Raw genomic sequence first — 17,997 nt, 5'->3', positions numbered from 1 at the left:
AGCGTGGTGGCACATGCTTGTAATCCCAATATTTGGGAGGCTGAGACAGGAGGATCATGGTTGCAGACAACCTCAGCTACTTAGTGAAGCCCTCTGCAACTCAGTGAGACCCTGTTTCAAAATAAAGAATAAAAAATAGGGCTGGAGCTGCTGCTCAGAGATAAAATGCCACTGGGTTTCATCCCCAGTACCATAAAATAAATAAATAAATAAATAAATAAATAAATAAATACATAAATAAATAAATACATAAATAAAATAACCTACAACTCCACAATTACTGATTGGTTAAATAAATTACCATATACCCTTACGATGGAACATTATGCAGCCTTTTTCCTTTTTCTTTTTTTGGTGGTACTAGGGGTGGAACCCAGAGACTTTTCTACCTCCAGGCTATACTCCCAGACCTACTTTATACTTTATTTGGAAACAAGGTCTCACTAAGTTGCTGAGAGCCTCACTAAGTAGCTGAGGCTGGCTTCGAACCTGTGTGATCCTCGTGTCTCAGCCTTCCAAGCACGGGGATTACAAGCGTGCGCCACCACACCCAGTTTGCCTTTTTGTTGTTGTTGTTACTAGGGATTGAACCCAAGGGCATTCTACTCCCAGCCCTATTTTTTTATTTTGAAACAGGATCTCACTAAATTGTTGAGGGCCTTGCTAAGTTTCTGAGGTTGGCTATAAACCTTTAATCCTTCTGTCTCAGCCTCCTGAATACTGTATTACATCTAGCTTATGCAGCCATTTTAACTGAAGTTTCATGTGTACCTAATGGATTATATTATCCAAGATAGCCACAATATCCTACATTCTCTTATAACATTATACTGATATTCCTCCCAGTGGTCTGGCGATGTTGCTCCTCTGAATTCGAGCAGGCTTGAGACTGTTGGATATGACGAGTTGTGACTTCTAAATCGAGGTCATAAAAGGCCATACAGCATCTGCCAGGTCCTTTGGGGACACTCACTCTAATCAAACTGCCATGCTGTTAAGAAGCCTGGACTACATATACAGTGCTTAGGTTGAGAGCCCCAGAAAGTACCACCTGACAGCCAGCAACCACCAGACATGAATGAGGAGGCCTTCCTGATGACTCAAGTCTCAGTCATTTGACTGCAACTGCATGACAGACTTTAAGGAAGAGCCATCTAGCTAAACGCAGGAAATCCCGGAACCATGAAAGATACTACTATATGCATGATTTGCACCACTGAGTTTCAGGATAATTCATTACACAGCATTAGAAAACCAGAACAGCCAGGCATGGTGGCATATGCCGTAATCCCAGCATTTGGGAGGCTGAGACACGAGGATCACTGTTTGAGGACAGCCTCAGCTACTTAGTGAGACCTGTTTCAAAATAAAGAGTTAAGAATAAAAGATAAGGCTGGAGGCATAGCTCGGAGGCTAAATGTCCCTGGGTTCCATCCCCAGGACCAAAAAACAAAAAACAAAAACCCCAGAACAATTTAGTTTGATTTCAACCACATAGAGAATGCAGAGAGAATGCTAAGTAAAAATGCTATGTTAAGAATGGTGGCGCACGCTTGTAATCCCAGTACTTGAGAGGCCAAGACAGGAGCATTGTGCAGGTTTAAAGCCAGCCTCAGATTCTTAGTGAGGCTCTCTCAGCAACTTAGTGCAACCCTGTTTCCAAAAAATATATAAAATAGGTCTGGGAGTGTAGCCTGGAGGTAGAAGTCCCCTGGGTTCCATCCCCAGTACCACACACACACACACACAAAAGACTGGTTATCTAAGCCAGATGTGGTGGTGCATGCCTGTAAGCCCAGTACTATGAAGGCTGAGACTGGAGGACCACAGGTTTGAGGACATCCTCAGCAATTCAGTGAGGCTCTCAGAAAATTAGCATTATCCAGTTTCCAAATAAAAGACCGAATTGGGTTGGAGGTATAGCTCAGATATAGAATGCCCTGTGTTCAATCCCCCCACAAACACAAAAGAATGGTTATCTATTGAAATATGGTGATATTACTTATGATACAGTCTATTTATATATATTTCCACAGTTTCTGTAATAGACACATGTAATCATATAACTGTGAACATGGGGAGGGCTGTGTGTGTTGCTGGGGATTGAACCCAGGGGAGTTCTACTTTTGAGTTACATCCCCAGCCTTATTTTATTTTGAAACTGGGTCTTGCTATGTTGATGAGTCTCACTACTTGCTGAGGCTGTCCTCAAACCTGTGATCCTGCTGTCTCAGCCTCCCAAGTACTAGGATTATAGGTGTGCGCCACAACTTCTGGCTTTCCATTTTTTTTCTTTCTTTTTGGTTGTTGTTTTTATTTTTGAGCACATGAACAGAACAATAAAAAAGGGTTTTAACTGACTTTTCATTTAATTGTGCACTGAAATCCATAGTCAAAGACTATATATGACTTAGGTCATTTGCCAAAGATGGTTTAGGAATGGTCAATAAGCATAAAAAACACTCAGTATCACTAGTCATTACAAAACTGTGATAAACCAGGCCTGGAGGTGCATGCTTGTAACCCCAGTACTTGGAAGGCTGAGACGAGGATCGCAGGTTTGTGGCCAGCCTCAACAACTTAGTGAGGCTCTCCACAACTTAGTGATACCCTGTTTCAAAAATAAAAAATAGAGCTGGGAGTGTAGCTCAGAGGGAGAATGCCCCTGGGTTCAATCCCCAGTATTGGAAAGAAAAGAGAAAAGAAAAAAAGAAGGAAATGTGATAAGACTACATGAGATGACACTTCAGACTCACTGAAATGCTTATTTTCTAAAATACGTAAATATGTTGGTATGGCTGTGGGAAAATGGAAATTCTAGTATGTTGTTGGTAGAAATATAAAATGGCACAGCCACTTTGAAAATGGTTTGTCTGTTCTTAAAAATGTTGAACAGCTAGGCCTAGTAGTGGAACATTTGTAATCCCAGTACTTGGGAGGCTGAGACTGGAGGACTATAGGCTTCAGGCCACCTTCAGCAACTTAGTGAAAGCCTGTTTCAAAATAAAAGAATAAAATTGGGCTGGTGATGTAGCTCAGAAGTAGAATGCTGGGTTCCATCCTCAGCGAGGAAGAAGAAGAATTAGAATTAGAAGAAGGGGGGGGGGGAGGAAGGGAGAGGGAGGGGAAAGTAGAAGGGGAGGGGGAGGGGGAGAAATAAAGGTTGAGACATTGGAAGAAAAATACTTTTGAAAGAGATGGGAAAAACTTGGCAGACGTAGACAGAAATCTTATCCCTAGACTTGAAGACTTAGAGATTTGGCTTCTATTCCCTAAATAAACAGAAGCATAAGTCAAAATATCTGACCCAAAAACATCTTCACAATAATTTGTATTTTCAGTGACATAAAGTGGTTTTGCCTTTTCCCTCTATCATCACTCTTTTTTTTCAGTGCACATTTCTAAACTCTGTGGTACACTAAATTTTAGAAACTCTATATTCTGAAAGTCTCTGTCAGTAGTTTGCCTCTAAAAGTAGTTAAAAGTGAAACCCATGCCTCTTGATTACTATTACAATAAAAAAGATGCTGAAATGCTATGAGCATACCACTACCTTTGTAAAAACAGTAAAATCAGTCTGAGAGAAATTCACAGACAGTGAGACCAACACACAGAACAAAAAAAGTCATTTGGAAAATCCCAACGTTCAACCAATTTCTTGACCTAGCTCCAACAGGATAAGGGAGGAAATTTTTGATAAAAACAATGGAGAAAAATATTGCTTGGAATAGTCTGCATTGGAAACTAGCAAGGGAGTGATACATTCCTGCATAAAAGACACAGGAAATGGGAGTAAAGCCTCTGGAAACTGATGCTGGAAAAGACTAAATTTAAGTCCATCCAGATCAGCAGCCAGATGTTCCAAATATCCAGCCCACAGAAATACTTTCTGCAAGGGCTAGGCCATCAAAGATGCTAATGAGTGCTGGAAAATCTCTAAAACCGGGTTTCTTTAGGGATTAAAAAGAGCAAACAAAAATCAGCACAATGAAACAAATCTACCACCAAGCTACACCACCAGCCCTCTTTTTAATTATTTATTTTGAAACAGGGTCTCACTTAGTTTAAGAGGGCCTCACTAAGTAGCTGAGGCTGGCTGCGAACCTGGGATACTCCTGTCTCAACCTCCCAAGTCCTGGCATTTACAAGCATGTACCACCAGGCCCAGCTTTTTTTTTTTTTTTTTTTTTTAAATAAATCACGCAGGTCCCATTCTCAATTTGAGATTGAGAAACAAAGTGGGAAAAAAATTTTAAGGTAAAGTATAAGAAAACATGGCTTAATATAATTAATCAATTCTACAATGAAGAAATTGGAATGTCTAAGATATTTCTAGCTAGAAACAAATGAGTTGCTGAAATAGCTTTAAGTTGAACAGCATAAGTCCATGTATCACCAGGCTGTGCAGCAGAAGTAGAGAGACAGAAATAGGGAAATGGAAATCTAATTAGAATCAAGCCTACCTCTTACTGAGGAATTATCCTCAGGTTTTCTAGAGCAATCTAATAATCTGACGCAAACTAGCAAAGTCCTCTCCATCAACACTGTGCCCATCAAGTCACTATCTAAGCTCCATGTACTGAGTTATGCAAGTGAATACAGTAATATAAGGGTGGCATTCATTTTCATGATAGTAGACATCAACACAAACCTCACCTTGTCACTGTCATCATGACAAATGTGGTCGTGATGGATGGACTGGCACTGAAAAGAAGCACCAACACTACCTATAAGAAAAAGGGAGGAAAAGTTAAGATGCAATATTTGCTTACATTTAAACTGCTTTAACCAATTACAAGTGCTTTTATATCCATAATCCCATCTAATACTCAGCAATACTTAGAAACTGGCAGGATAGGAAGTATCATTCATGCATTTTAACAGAAGAAAACAAGCCACAGGCTGGACAAAGTGAAGTGGCAAAACTGAAACAAAACCCTGTTATTCAAAACCTCAACTTACCACTTTATAACATATCAAGTGTTCTACTTTCAAAGTAAGTAGGTCAGGGTGGTTGTGCACACCTGTATTCCCAGTTTTTGGAAGGGCCTTGGAAACTTAGCAAAACTCAGCAGCCTAACAAGACCTTGTTTCAAAATAAGAAGAAAGAAAAAAAAAAAAAAAACAAGCCGGGAATGGAGGTGTACACCTGTAATCTTAGTACTTGGCTGGCTCAAACAGGAGGATCACAGTTGAAGATCTGCCTCAGCAACTTAACAAGACCCTCAACAATTTAATGAGACCCTGTTTCAAAACAAAAAATAAAAAGAGATAGGGGTATAGCTTGGAGGTAAAATGCCTCTGGATTCAATCTTCAGTATAAAAAAAAGTAAAAATAATCTTACTCATAAACACAGGGATAAAAAATAAAGCTACAAGTATGCAGCATAATAAAACATGTAATATCTGGTATCACCATAACCTACTCAGCTTTATTTATGTGGAACCAAGAAAAGCACAACTAATCCAATAAAAGAAAAATTTAAATGCCAGGCATGGTAGCAAACTCCTTTAATCCCAGTACTTGGGAGGCTGAGACAGGAGTATCACAGGTTCAAGGCCAGTCTCAGAAACTTAGTGAGACCTTGTTTCAAAATATAAATAAATAAATAAATAAATAAATAAATAAATAAATGGGTTGGGGTGAGACAGGCATGATTGTACATGCCTGTAATCCCAATACTTGGGAGGCTGAAACGGCAGGATCTCGGGTTGGAGGTCAGCTTAGAAACTTACTGAGAGCTGGGCATAGTGATGAACGCGTGTACTCCCAGCATGTGGAAGGCTGAGACAGGAGGATTGCACAGGTTCGAAGCCAGCCTCAGCTACTTAGTGAGGTTCTTAGCAACTTAGTGAGACCCTGTTTCCAAATAAAATATAAAATAGGTCTGGGAGTATAGCCCGGAGGTAGAAAAGCCCCTGGGTTCCACCCCCAGTACAAAGGAAGGAAGGAAGGAAGGAGAGAAAGAAAAGAAAAGGAATGAAACTTAGCAAGACCCTGTTTCAAAAATCAGAAATAGGACTAGGAGTACTGTGTGGAGGAAGAATATCTCAGGGTTCCATCCCCAGTGCCACTAAAGAATTCTGAACCTGATGAGACAACCAGCCTGAAGGCGGCAAAAGATTCTAAAAGTACCCCATGACCATGAACAGGATCCCTGAGGTAAACTATACATCATATTTTTATTTCTCTGCTTTGAGACCCGACAAAATGATTTGCTGGCGACTTGCTGCTGTTAGGGTACAACTGTTAGCATAAGTGCGGGCAGAGATATTATACTATGTTAAATTTTGTTTATTTATTCATTTGTTTATGTATTTATTTATGTGGAACTGGGGTTGAACCCAGGGACATTCTACCTCCGAACTACACCCCCAGCCCTATTTTTTTAATTCTTTATTTTGAAACAAGGTCTCACTAAGTTGCAGAGGGCCTCACTGAGTAACTGAGTCTGGCTGCAAACCTGTGATCCTCCTGTCTAAGCCTCTCAGGTAACTGGGACTATAAGCATATGTCACCACATCAAGATTTTCATTAATTTTATTAAACTCCAGTACATATCCCTAATGGCTTCTGACAAAAGTACCTTAGAAGAAGGCAGTCATAATTAGGCTGACAGGAGGATCAGTCAACTTAGACCCTATTTCAAAATCAAAGATAAAATAGGGGTGGGGGTGTAGCTCAGAGATAATGCCCTTGGGTTCAATCTCCATTAGGAACTGCTGGAAGAAGAAGAGGAGGACGGAGCAAGGAAGCAGAGAGGGAGGGGGCAGCCACTGAGACCAACCTGGTCTATAAAACTCCTCAGAGGCACTCTCTTTCTTCTATCTCTTGTGCTACACCCCTGCCCCACCCTGCCCCCAACACATAAACAAGTTAGGGAGAAGAGATACTTACTTTCTTCTTTGTACTAGAACAGCATGGAGCCTCTAAGTGCTAAACTCCTTGCCTACATGATCTAACCAGGTCTATTTATCAATTAAGCACACAGCTGATAATCAATGTTTGGATCATCTACTATCAGTATATCCCAAGAACTCTAGGTGGTAAAATAGAATCACATTTGGGCCAAGACAGAGGCCAGACTGAGTCACCTTGACCAATGCAAAGATATATTTATGAAGTGGAACTCAACCATAACATTAGCACATAGATTTATAAGTTCCCTTAGGTTAAAGTTGATATTTAAATATACAAACTTTATGCTGCATTTAGATCCTTTAGTAGACTAGTACAGAATCTTGTATTACTGGCCTGAAATGTGGTTATTTTCTAAGGTAGTAAAGACAATCTCTTCCCAAATGAATCTTTTAAAAACTTAGCCTACCTACCAGTCACCATAATCCAAATAATGGTATAAATATAGATGCTAAAAAAAACATTTAAACTCAATCAATAATATATTAAAGAATTAGTCAACTACATTTTTTTCATTCTACACTAATAGTGACAGGTAAGCCAGACGTGGTGGCGCACACTTGTAATCCCAGCATTCGGGAAGCTGAGACCAGAGGATCGCGGTTCGTGGACAGCCTCAGCTACTTAGTGAGGCCCTCTGCAACTCAGTGAGACCCAGTTTCAAAATAAAGAATAAAAAATAGGCAGGGGGTGTAGCTCAGAGGTCAACTGCCCCTGGGTTTCATCCCCAGACCTGTTAAAAAAAAAAAAAAAAAAAAAGGGACAGGTAGACTACCCCCTTCAGTACTGGGGATAAAACCCAGGGGTGTTTTACATCTGAGCTACACCTCTAACCCTGTTTTTGATTCTGCATTTTGAACAGTCTCACTGAGTTGCAAAGGGTGTCACTAAGTAGCTGAGGCTGTCTGTGAACCTGGATCCTCTTGTTTCAGTCTCAGCCTCCAGAATGCTGGGATTACAAACTTGTACCACCACACCTGGCTGGTAGACTTTTAAAAAAATCAAGTCCCTAGAATACTGCAATAACTGTCATTGCAATTATTATCCAAAAGCAGGTCAGCACCTAAGTCTTTTTGTTCTGCTTCCATTTACTGTTCTCAAGGCTCTTTCACTCTAGTTGAAATAAAATTTAAGTGCCTAATTTTACAGCAGGACATGCAAACATGTTGAGCTTCATTTAATACTTGGGTCAGAGGTTACTAATTTCTGAAACATGACCTCTCTCGGTTTTATATATCCATCCATCCATCCATCCATCCATCCATCCAACCACCTGAGTTTTGAGAGGATTTTTCTGTACTGGGGATTGAACCCAGGTACATTCTACCTCAAAGCTGTACCCCCAGCTCTTTTTTTAATTTTGAAACAGGGTCTCACCAAGTTCCTGAGGCTAGCCTCAAACCTGCAATTCTCCTGTCTCAGATCAAAATATGATTCAGGCATTTACAGACTAGGTGATAATAGGCAAGTCACTTAAATCATATGCCTTCCTCATGTGTAAAATAGGAATAAATTAACTGCTTATATGTACTTTGAAATCTGTTCTGAGTGTTAAGAAGACTATACACATACAAATACAAAAGCTCCCAGCACAGTGTCTGGCACATAGCGATTCAAGAAGTAGTAATCCCCTTGCTTGGGAGGCTGAGACAGGAGGACTGCACAGGTTGGAAGCCAGCCTCAGCTATTTAGTGAGGCTCTCAGCAATTTAGTGAGACCCTGTTTCCAAATAAAAAAATATAAAACAGGTCTGGGAGTATAGCCTGGAGGTAGAAAGCCCCTGGGTTCCACCCCCAGTACCATAAAAAAGTAGTATCACTATTTATTATTATTATTACTAAATAATAAAATAATTTTGTGAATCTGAGGGTTGAACTCTAGGGCACTCTACCTCTGAGCTACACCCCCAGCCCTATTTTATTTTTTATTTTTTAATTTGGAAACAGGGTCTCACTAAGTTGCTGAGGGCCTCACTAAATTGCTGAGTCTATTCTTAAACCTGCGATTCTCCTGTCTCAGCCCACCAAGTATGGGGATTACAAGTGTTCACCAGGATGCCTGACTAAGAAATAGTATCATAATTAATACTTCTATACAACCAACGCTATTGATTTGCCTGTGAAAGATGTCTAAGCTCTTAATATTTATTTTTGTCAGAACTCTTTGAATATATATAGCTGAACATGATGGCACATGCCTATAATCCCAGTGCTTGGGAGGCTAAGACAGGAGAACTGCAGGTTTGAAGCCAGGGCATGGTAACTTAGCAAGACCCTATTTCAATATTTTACAAAAAGGGAGTACTGGGGTTATAGATGAGAGATAGAACCTCCCTGAGTTAATGTACACACACACACACACACACACACACACACACACATACATACATACACGTGTGTGTGTGTGTGTGTGTGTGTGTGTGTGTGTGTGTGTATATATATATGTAGATTAGATGTCTCTCCAACCAGACCACGAGCTCCTTAATTTATTTTTTCATCTTTCAGTATGGAGCCTATTTCCTGGCTATGGCAGGCACTAACTAAATGCAGGAACAAAGGAAACAGAAAGGGAGGAAAGGGGGGGAGAGAGGAAATGAAGACTTCATTTACTTATCTCCTCCCTTCTCTGTTCTAGACTTCTGTCAGTCCTTCCCCTCTTCCAGTCCCAAAGAGATCTAATTTCATCATCCTTTCTTCTACACAATATGTTTAGGCCTTGCTCTCAAAATTTGAATGTGGAAACCTAATTCCTAATGTGGGGGTATTTGGAAGGCGATAAGGTCACCTTCCAGGGCCTTCATGAATGGGATTAATGTCCTCAAAGATGATGCTCAAGAGGACCCCCTCACCCTTTACACCATGTGAGGTTATACAAAACAAATCCTTGCTAGATAATCAATCTGCCAGTGTCTTGATCTTAAGACTTCCCAGCCACCAGACTGTGAGAAATAAATTTCTACTCAGAGGTAAAACCCTCCTGGGTTCGTCCCAATACCACAAAATGAATGAATCAATGAATGAATGAATGAATGAATGAATCAATGAATCAATGAATGAATCAAAGAATCAATGAATGACAGGCAAACAATATAAACACAATTTTTTTGGTGTGGGGTACTGGGGATTGAACCCAAAGGTATTCTACTTCCAAGCTAGTACCTCAGCCCTTTTATTTTTGAACAGGGTCTCGATAAAGCGTCCAGGCTGGTCTTGAACCTGGATCTTCTGGCCTCAGCCTCCCAAATCCTGGGATTACAAGCATGCAACACCATACTGACCACTTTTTTTTTTTTTTTTTTTGCGGGCCTGGGAATGGAACCCAGGGGCATTCGACCTCCACACTACACCCCCACCCTGGTTTTTTTTTTTTTTTTTATTCTTTATTTTGAAACAGGGTCTCTAAGTTGCGGAGGGCCTCACTAAGTGGCTGAGGCTGTCTGTGAACCGTGATCCTCCAGTCTCAGACTCGTGAATGTTGGGACTACAAGCATGTGCCACCACACTGGACTCTGACCACAATTTTAAAATAAGATGTACCTAAGAATTGTGTGCATCTTTTTTTTTTTTTTTTTTTTTTTTTGTAGGTCTGAGGATGGAACCCAGGGGGCTTTTGACCTCCGAGCTACACCCCCTGCCCTATTTTTTTATTCTTTATTTTGAAACTGGGTCTCACTGAGTTGCAGAGGGCCTCACTAAGTAGCTGAGGCTGTCTGCGAACCACGATCCTCTGGTCTCAGCCTCCTGAATGCTGGGATTACAAGCATGCGGCACCATGCCTGGCTGAATTATGTGCATTCTAGCCAGGTGTGATTGTACATGTCTGTAATCCCAGTACTTGGGAGGCTTTGACAGGAGAATTTGTAGATTCCCAGGTTTGAGGCCAGCCTCAGCAATGAATGTAGTGAGACTCTCAGTAACCTAGTGAAGCCATGTTTCAAAATAAAAACTAAAAAAGTGCTGAGAGTATAGCTCAGAGGTAGAATGCCCCTGGGTTCGATCCTCTGTACTGCTTTAAAAAAAAAAGAATTATATGTATTGTATATTCTAAAACAAAACAGGCTTGTACTCCTAGTACTTGGGAAGCTAAGGCAGGAGGATTTCAGGCTTACGGCCAGCCTCAGCTACTTACTGAGGCCCTCTGAAACTTAGTGAAACCCTGTTTCAAAAAAGAATAAAAGAGGGCTGGTGGTGTTGCTCAGAGGTAGCATCAATCTCCAGGGCCACAAAAAATAAAATAAAAATTATATATATATATATATATATATATATATATATATATATATATATTTTTTTTTTTTTTTTTTTTTTTTTTTTTGGTGGTACTGGGGTTCCTGGAAACCCTTATACCACCCGGCTACACTCCCAGACCTATTTTATATTTTTATTTGGAAACAGGGTCTCTTAAGCCAGCACAGCTGGCTTCGAACCTGCGCGATCCTCCTGTCTCCACCTCCCAAGCACAGGGATTATACAAGTGAGCTCAATAGAATACAAGTAAAAGCTGGGTGTGGTGGCACATGCTTATAATCCTAGTACTGAGAGTCTGAGACAGGAGGATCTCAGGGTCTCAGCCAGCCTCAGCTTCTTAGTAAGACCCTCTGGAACTTAGTGAGACCCTGTTTCAAAATAAGGAATAAAACATAGAGCTGGGCATATAGTTTGGAGGTAGAATGCCCCTGGGGTTCAATTCTCCGTACTGACAAAAAAAAAAAAAAAAAAAAAAAAACAAGTAAAATCAACAAATCAACTCAAGAAAACCTACTTAGCAGCCGGGCGTGGTAGCGCATGCTTGTAATCCCATCATTCGGGAGGCTGAGACCTGGAGGATCGCGGTTCGCGGACAGCCTCAGCTACTTAGTGAGGCCCTCTGCAACAGTGAGACCCGGTTTAAAAATAAAGAATAAAAAATAGGGCAGGGGGTGTAGCTCAGAGGTCAAATTTCCATTCCCAGACCCGAAAAAAATTTCGGTTCCATTCCCAGACCCGAAAAAATAAATAAAGAAAGAAAATGTACTTAGCTTGAATGTCTACTATTAGCTATTCTCACCTAAAATTACACATTCTGAGTTGTAAAGCATTTGCCCTCTATCCAAAGAACTAATTTTTTTTTTCACTTGAGTTCAAATCTTTGTAAGTGCAACACTCTAAAAAGTAAAGGCAGCTGGGCATCATGCTGCATGCTTGTAATTCCAGTACTTGGGAGGCTGAGACAAGAGGATCACACGTTTATAGCCAGCCTCCAAAACTTTGTGAAACCCTGTTTCCAAATAAGAGATAAAACAGGGCTGGAAAGTAGCTCAGAGGTAGAATGCCCTGGAATCAATCCCTGGTAACACATACACATACACACACACACACACACACACACACACACACACACACACACACACAAAAGTAAAATGAGCCACATAGACTGTTTCATCTTACTATATTTCAAATCCATGCTATGAATGAAAAGCAATAGGGCGGAGCTATCAAACTCCAATAAATAAGAAGTGATTTTAAGCTAGTTGTGATGGTGCATGCCTGTAATCCCTGTACTTGGGAGGCTGAGACAAAAGGAACCCAGGTTTGAAGCCAAAGGATAGTAACTTAGAAATCCTATTTCAAAATAAAATAGGACTGGCAGTATAGCTCAGTGGTAGAATGCCCCTGGGTTGAATCCGCAAGTACCACCAAGAAAAAAGAAGAGGGAGAATATAAAAATTTTATTTAAGCTAATTTTATCACTGGCAGAAAAAAAAACAAAAAACCTTTTCTTGCAATAGTATATTTAGACCTAAAGATGAGACATGGAAAAGAAAAAGATTTTTGCAATGAGAAAGGCTTGAATTAGTCCTTATTCTTCCATTCATTTGACCTTGGACAAGTGACTTCTTTATTTTCCCCTAACCTGCAAAGCGATATAAACCCACAACACAGAGTTGTTGCAAAGCTTTTATGATGTATGTATGTATGTAAGAATTTAGTATTGTATCAAGCAAAATAAAAACTGGTTAAGTGGTTATTCTTACATCAGTAGAAAAAGCTAACAGTATCGATCTTTCCCCAAATCTCCAAAAATTGCCTGGCATAGAACACAGCCAGGTAAATACTATTAGTATCCATCAACAGCAGAGTGGCTAAATAAATTGCTATTCCTTCCTATGGACTACTTATTATATAGTCCTCCTAAAAGTTACTGACAAAAGCCACCAAGATATAGTATTAAGTGAAAAAGAAAATTGCATAACAATAAATAAATACATTAAGGTCCTATTTATCCAAGCTTAGAGATTGAAAATAAGCAAAAACTATTTTTGTTTGGTTTTTGTGGTTCTGGGGGATTGAACCCAGGGTCCCAAACATGATAAGCAAATGCATTACCACTGAGCTATACTCCCAGCCCAACATATACAAACTATTAACTGTAATTATCCTTGAAAAGGATAATGGGACTGAAGACATTTATATCTTTTGCATTATCTTCATCTTTTGTAATTATAAGCTTTACTTGTATAATTAAAAACTAATAAAAGAAGCCGAGAGTGGTGGCACACGCTTGTAATTCCAGCATTTGGGAGGCTGAGACCAGAGGATAGCGGTTTGTGGACAGCCTCAGCTACTTAATGAGGCTCTCCGTAACTCAGTGAGACCCTGTTTCTAAGAATAAAAAACAGGGCAGTGGGTGTAGCTCGGAGGTCAAATGCCCCTGGGTTCCATCCCCAGACCCGAAAAAAGAAAAAAAAAAACTAATATAAGAAAAAAGCACCAGTTGTATAATTAAAATGAAAATGACCCATAAAAGGTGTTTACATAACTCAGATATTGATTTAACCTTTCTATCCAAAATTTTCCCCTTTTAAGTACCTCATGTTCAGACTGTTGTGAAAACCAGCCAATCTCAACACAATCAAGGTGAAGCTGGGCACAGTGGCATATGCCACTGCCCAGCTTCTAATACCAACATTTACCAAAGCCTTTGCTCAAGCCACCTGTCAATTTCCTATTCTCTAAACCCAGTTTTATCTGAGTAATTTACTCATACTATTCAATCCACTTTTAAAACCCTAAGGGGGCCTGGGGATGTAGCTTAGTGGTACAGCACTTGCCTAGTATGTGCAAAGGCCTGTGATTCAATCCCCAGCACTGGGGAAAAAAATAAAAATGTGTTTAATAAAGAATAAAAAATAGGGCCGGGGATATAGCTCAGAGGTAGAATGCCCCTGGTTGAATTCCAAGTATTGCAAAAAAACAAAACAAAAAACTCTACTTGAATTGCCAGCTCTCAATACCCAACTGAACCCTCAAAAAGCTAGGAGTGATTATTTCTCCTATGAAATGTTTAAGAATGATTTTTAGGGCTCAGTAGATTAAGTAAAATCCTTCCCATCCACTTATCCACCAATTTCTGGAATAACTATAAAATATGCAAAAGGTCAAATAGATGGTGATCAAACTACCAGCTTTATTATAGATAAAGCTATATTTTTATTTATTTTATTTTATTATTATTATTATTTTTTTTTTGGTGTTACTGGAGGTGGAACCCAGAGGCTTTCTACCTCTGGGCTATACTCCCAGACCCATTTTATATTTTCTTTGGAAACAGGGTCTCACTTAAGTTGCTGAGAGCCTCACTAAGTAGCTGAGGCTGGCTTCAAACGTGTGTGATCCTCCTGTCTCAGACTCCCAAGCGCGGGGATTACAAGCGTGCGCCACCACGCCCGGCCTAAAGCTCATATTTTTAAAATGTAGATTAAAGACACAGCAACAATAAGCTTCCTAAAATTTTATTCCAGAATGGAACCAATTCACTTAGCCAATATCAATCACAATTGGAAAACCAGAAGCCTACTCACAAAGAGGTCTGTTTCCAGAAAACTTATAGTTGGAGGAATAGGCTACAAGAAACAATCTCCCCAAGAAAGGAACTAAGCTGAACCCTATGGAGTTCCTCACTCGAATTCTCCAAGATTAGTTACTCCTCCCCTGGGTAGAGACACCTAAGTAATTACATGGGATGATGTCACTTTACAAGGAAACATGAAGCTAGGGGAAAAGATGTATCCACCTCTCCAGTAACAGTTTAAATAATAGGCAATTTTTCAAACATCAATTTGTGCCACTTCTTCTATGGAAGCTTTAAAATGTTATTTTTATTTAAGTATTTTTACTTACCATATTTGTTATCTCCAAGTGGATTTTAAGCTGCTAGAGGGTGGCATATTAAGTGGATTATCCACTGGCACAGTAATGACAAGACAGGGAAGGAGGGATAACAATACTCTGGACCAGATGTAAAATCTCTGCTGAACTGAGGGAAGCAGGACAAGAGAAACGTTTCTGCCAGGAGTTTTAGTAGATGACAGCAATGAGAGGTAAAAAGTGAAACAGGAAAGCAATGGTGAGAAAGTTCCAATAGTGAGTAAAAATGAAGCTCTATACTTACATTTAAGAAGAAAAATAAAGCAATTTTATCTTTATATCATTGTATGCACAACACACCAGTCAGTTCAGTCACAGAAGATGCCAATGACATTTGGGAATCAATCCAAGCAGATAGTCTTAATTAACACACATTGCTACAAAATCATTTTAAGCCCTCAAACTAGACAGACCAGAAGGAAACAAAAATGTCATTAAAATACAAAGAAGGGCCAGGCATGGTGGTGCACGCTTGTAATCCCAGCATTTGGGAGGCTGAGACCCGAGGATCGTGGTTTGCAGACAGCCTCAGCTACTTAGTGAGGCCCTCCGCAACTCGTGAGACCCTGTTTCAAAATAAAGAATAGGTAGGGAGAAGAGGTCCCAGAGAAAAAGCAGTTGAATGAACACAGTGGATATAAATTGAAACTAGTCCACCCAAGACATACAGTACCCCACTATGGTCCAGAAGTTGTGAGCTAGAGGTGCAGAGCACTTGACTAGCATGCACGGGGCTCTGGTTCATTCCCTAGCCCCTCTCCCCCCACTTTGCAAGGATGTGGACCACCTCACTATTTACCTTTACCATGGGAGAGAAGTTATGACACAGTCTTTCCACCCTAAAGTGACAGAGAACGTACATGCTTAAAGAGAACTTATCAGAAATAAACAGCAAGTTTTAGAACCAAAGATAAAGAACACAAAAGTCCACAGGTAAGCTAATCATGAAAGGCCGCCTGAGAAACCGGGAACACCATAGAGAAACTGAACATGATAGGGACACAAACAATAGACATATGAAGGAGATTCTGTGGCCACACAAAACTCTAATTTTGAGATGCTATGTTTTCATGTAACTTTTTATTTTTAATAATGGTTATTTGCTAATTACATAATTAAATGGACTTTTCACTTGTTCTAGTCTTTTCCAGGTTAATTATTTTTTACCAATAAGTCCTATTGTCAGACCTTGTTCACTGGTCACCATGTGAAGGCAATGAAAACTACCTTTGTATGGATATGCTTATGAATACATTACAGAGTTGGGATGAAGGCAGTGCAAGCAAACAGTCCATGCTAAGAGTCAAACCACAGACTAGAAGATCTAGGAATAGCAAAGGGGATGGAAAACAGCTGATGAAAGACTTCAAAAGGCACAGAGACATGTGGCTCTCTGAAAGCCAGCCTACAACCCCTTAATCCAGCTTTCCAGCTTAGTACTTTAGACTGTCAACCGATCTCAAGGAGTCTCATGACAGCCTAGGAAAAGACAAACATATTGACACTTGACAACTAGGATGTTTCACCTTACAGTGGAATGTGAAAGCCATTCCCACAAAGTGCAGTACTAGGACTTGACTTGTCTAGTTCTTCCACACTCATTCTTTTTTTTTTTTGTAATACTAGGGATTGAACCCAGAGGAATTCTACCTTTGAGCTACACCTCAAGCCCAATTTTATTTCTTTATTTTATTTTGGTGGTACTGGGGGTGGAACCCAGAGGCTTTCTACCTCTGGGCTATACTCCCAGACCTTTTTTTTTGTATATTTTCTTTGGAAACAGGGTCTCACTAAGTTGCTGAATAAGGGTCTCACTAGGTTGTTGAGTTGCACTACCTGCTGAGGCTGGCCACGAACATGCAATTCTCCTGTCTTAGCCTCCCAAGTGAAGGAACTAGAGGCATGCGCCATCATGTCTGGCTCCTCATTCTGCTTCTGTCTAGTCCTTGTCTTCCATTCCTTCTTTTCCTCCTCCCAAACAGTTTTGGCTCTTGTACAGGAAAGCCCAAACTTTGCCACATGCTAAGAATTCTTAAATTGTTCTGTGGTCCATGTGTACAACTGAGCCTGTGCTCACATCAGTAGCCTGCTCACTGGGTTAGCCCTGCCTACCTACTAACCAGGAGAACCTCTGGCCCTCCCTCCAAGTACAAACTCTGGCAATGTAACGCTGATTTGTATCACTTGGAAGGTTAATTTCTGTTCCTGAAATTTGAGGGGAGGGAACTGATAGAAACAACTCATAAAGATTCTCCCAAAAACCTCTAAAAGTTGAGGACAGTAAGGACACAATTTGACAACTGTGCTGCCATCCATTTGTAACAATACTTCCCAGTGCTTTTCTTCTTCTAGAACTAGCTGGCTGCCTGAGAGCAGATGTCATGGCTTACATGTCTTGATATATCTGGTGTAGCACAGTACTGGAAACAAAGTAGGTGTTGAAAACTTCTGAATGAGCCGAGCATGGTGGCACATGCCTATAATCCCAGTACTTGGGAGGCTGAGACAGGAGGATCTCAGGTTTGAGGTTCTGAGTGTGAGACTTTCAATAACCTAGTGAGACCCTGTTTCAAAATAAAAAATTAAAATACAGCTAGGGTTATAGCTTGGAGGTAAAATGCCCCCAGGTTCTATCCCCAACAACCCCCACCACACACACACAGCCAACTTCTGAATGGGAGAATCACGGTTCGAGGACAGCCTCAGCTACTTAGTGAGGCCATTTGCAAGTCAGTGAGACCATTTCAAAATAAAGAATAAAAAACAGGGCTGGGGAGTGTAGCCTGGAGGTAGAATGCCCCTGGGTTCCATCCCCAGTACAGAAGAAGGAGGAGGAGGAGGAGGAGGAGGAGGAGGAGGAGGAGGAGGAGGAGGAGGAGGAGGGCGGCTGGA

The 17,997-nt window shown here is 40.5% G+C and overlaps 1 protein-coding gene across 2 annotated transcripts in view; it reads right to left on the bottom strand.

Annotated features, from left to right (window-relative positions):
* Nucleotides 1–17,997, bottom strand: part of RNF38 (ring finger protein 38) — a gene marked incomplete at both ends in the record, with an annotated part of 130,077 nt that overhangs the window by 74,951 nt on the left and 37,129 nt on the right. For both annotated transcript variants that reach the window (XM_080709602.1, XM_080709603.1), the window contains one exon: nucleotides 4,657–4,727. In XM_080709602.1, coding sequence (XP_080565728.1) covers nucleotides 4,657–4,727 — 71 coding nt within the window. The remainder of the gene's footprint in view (nucleotides 1–4,656; nucleotides 4,728–17,997) is intronic.

Source organism: Muscardinus avellanarius (assembly GCF_963383645.1).
Source record: "Muscardinus avellanarius genome assembly, chromosome: 13".
Lineage (NCBI taxonomy): Eukaryota > Metazoa > Chordata > Mammalia > Rodentia > Gliridae > Muscardinus > Muscardinus avellanarius.
This window is presented reverse-complemented; position numbering and strand designations above follow the sequence as displayed.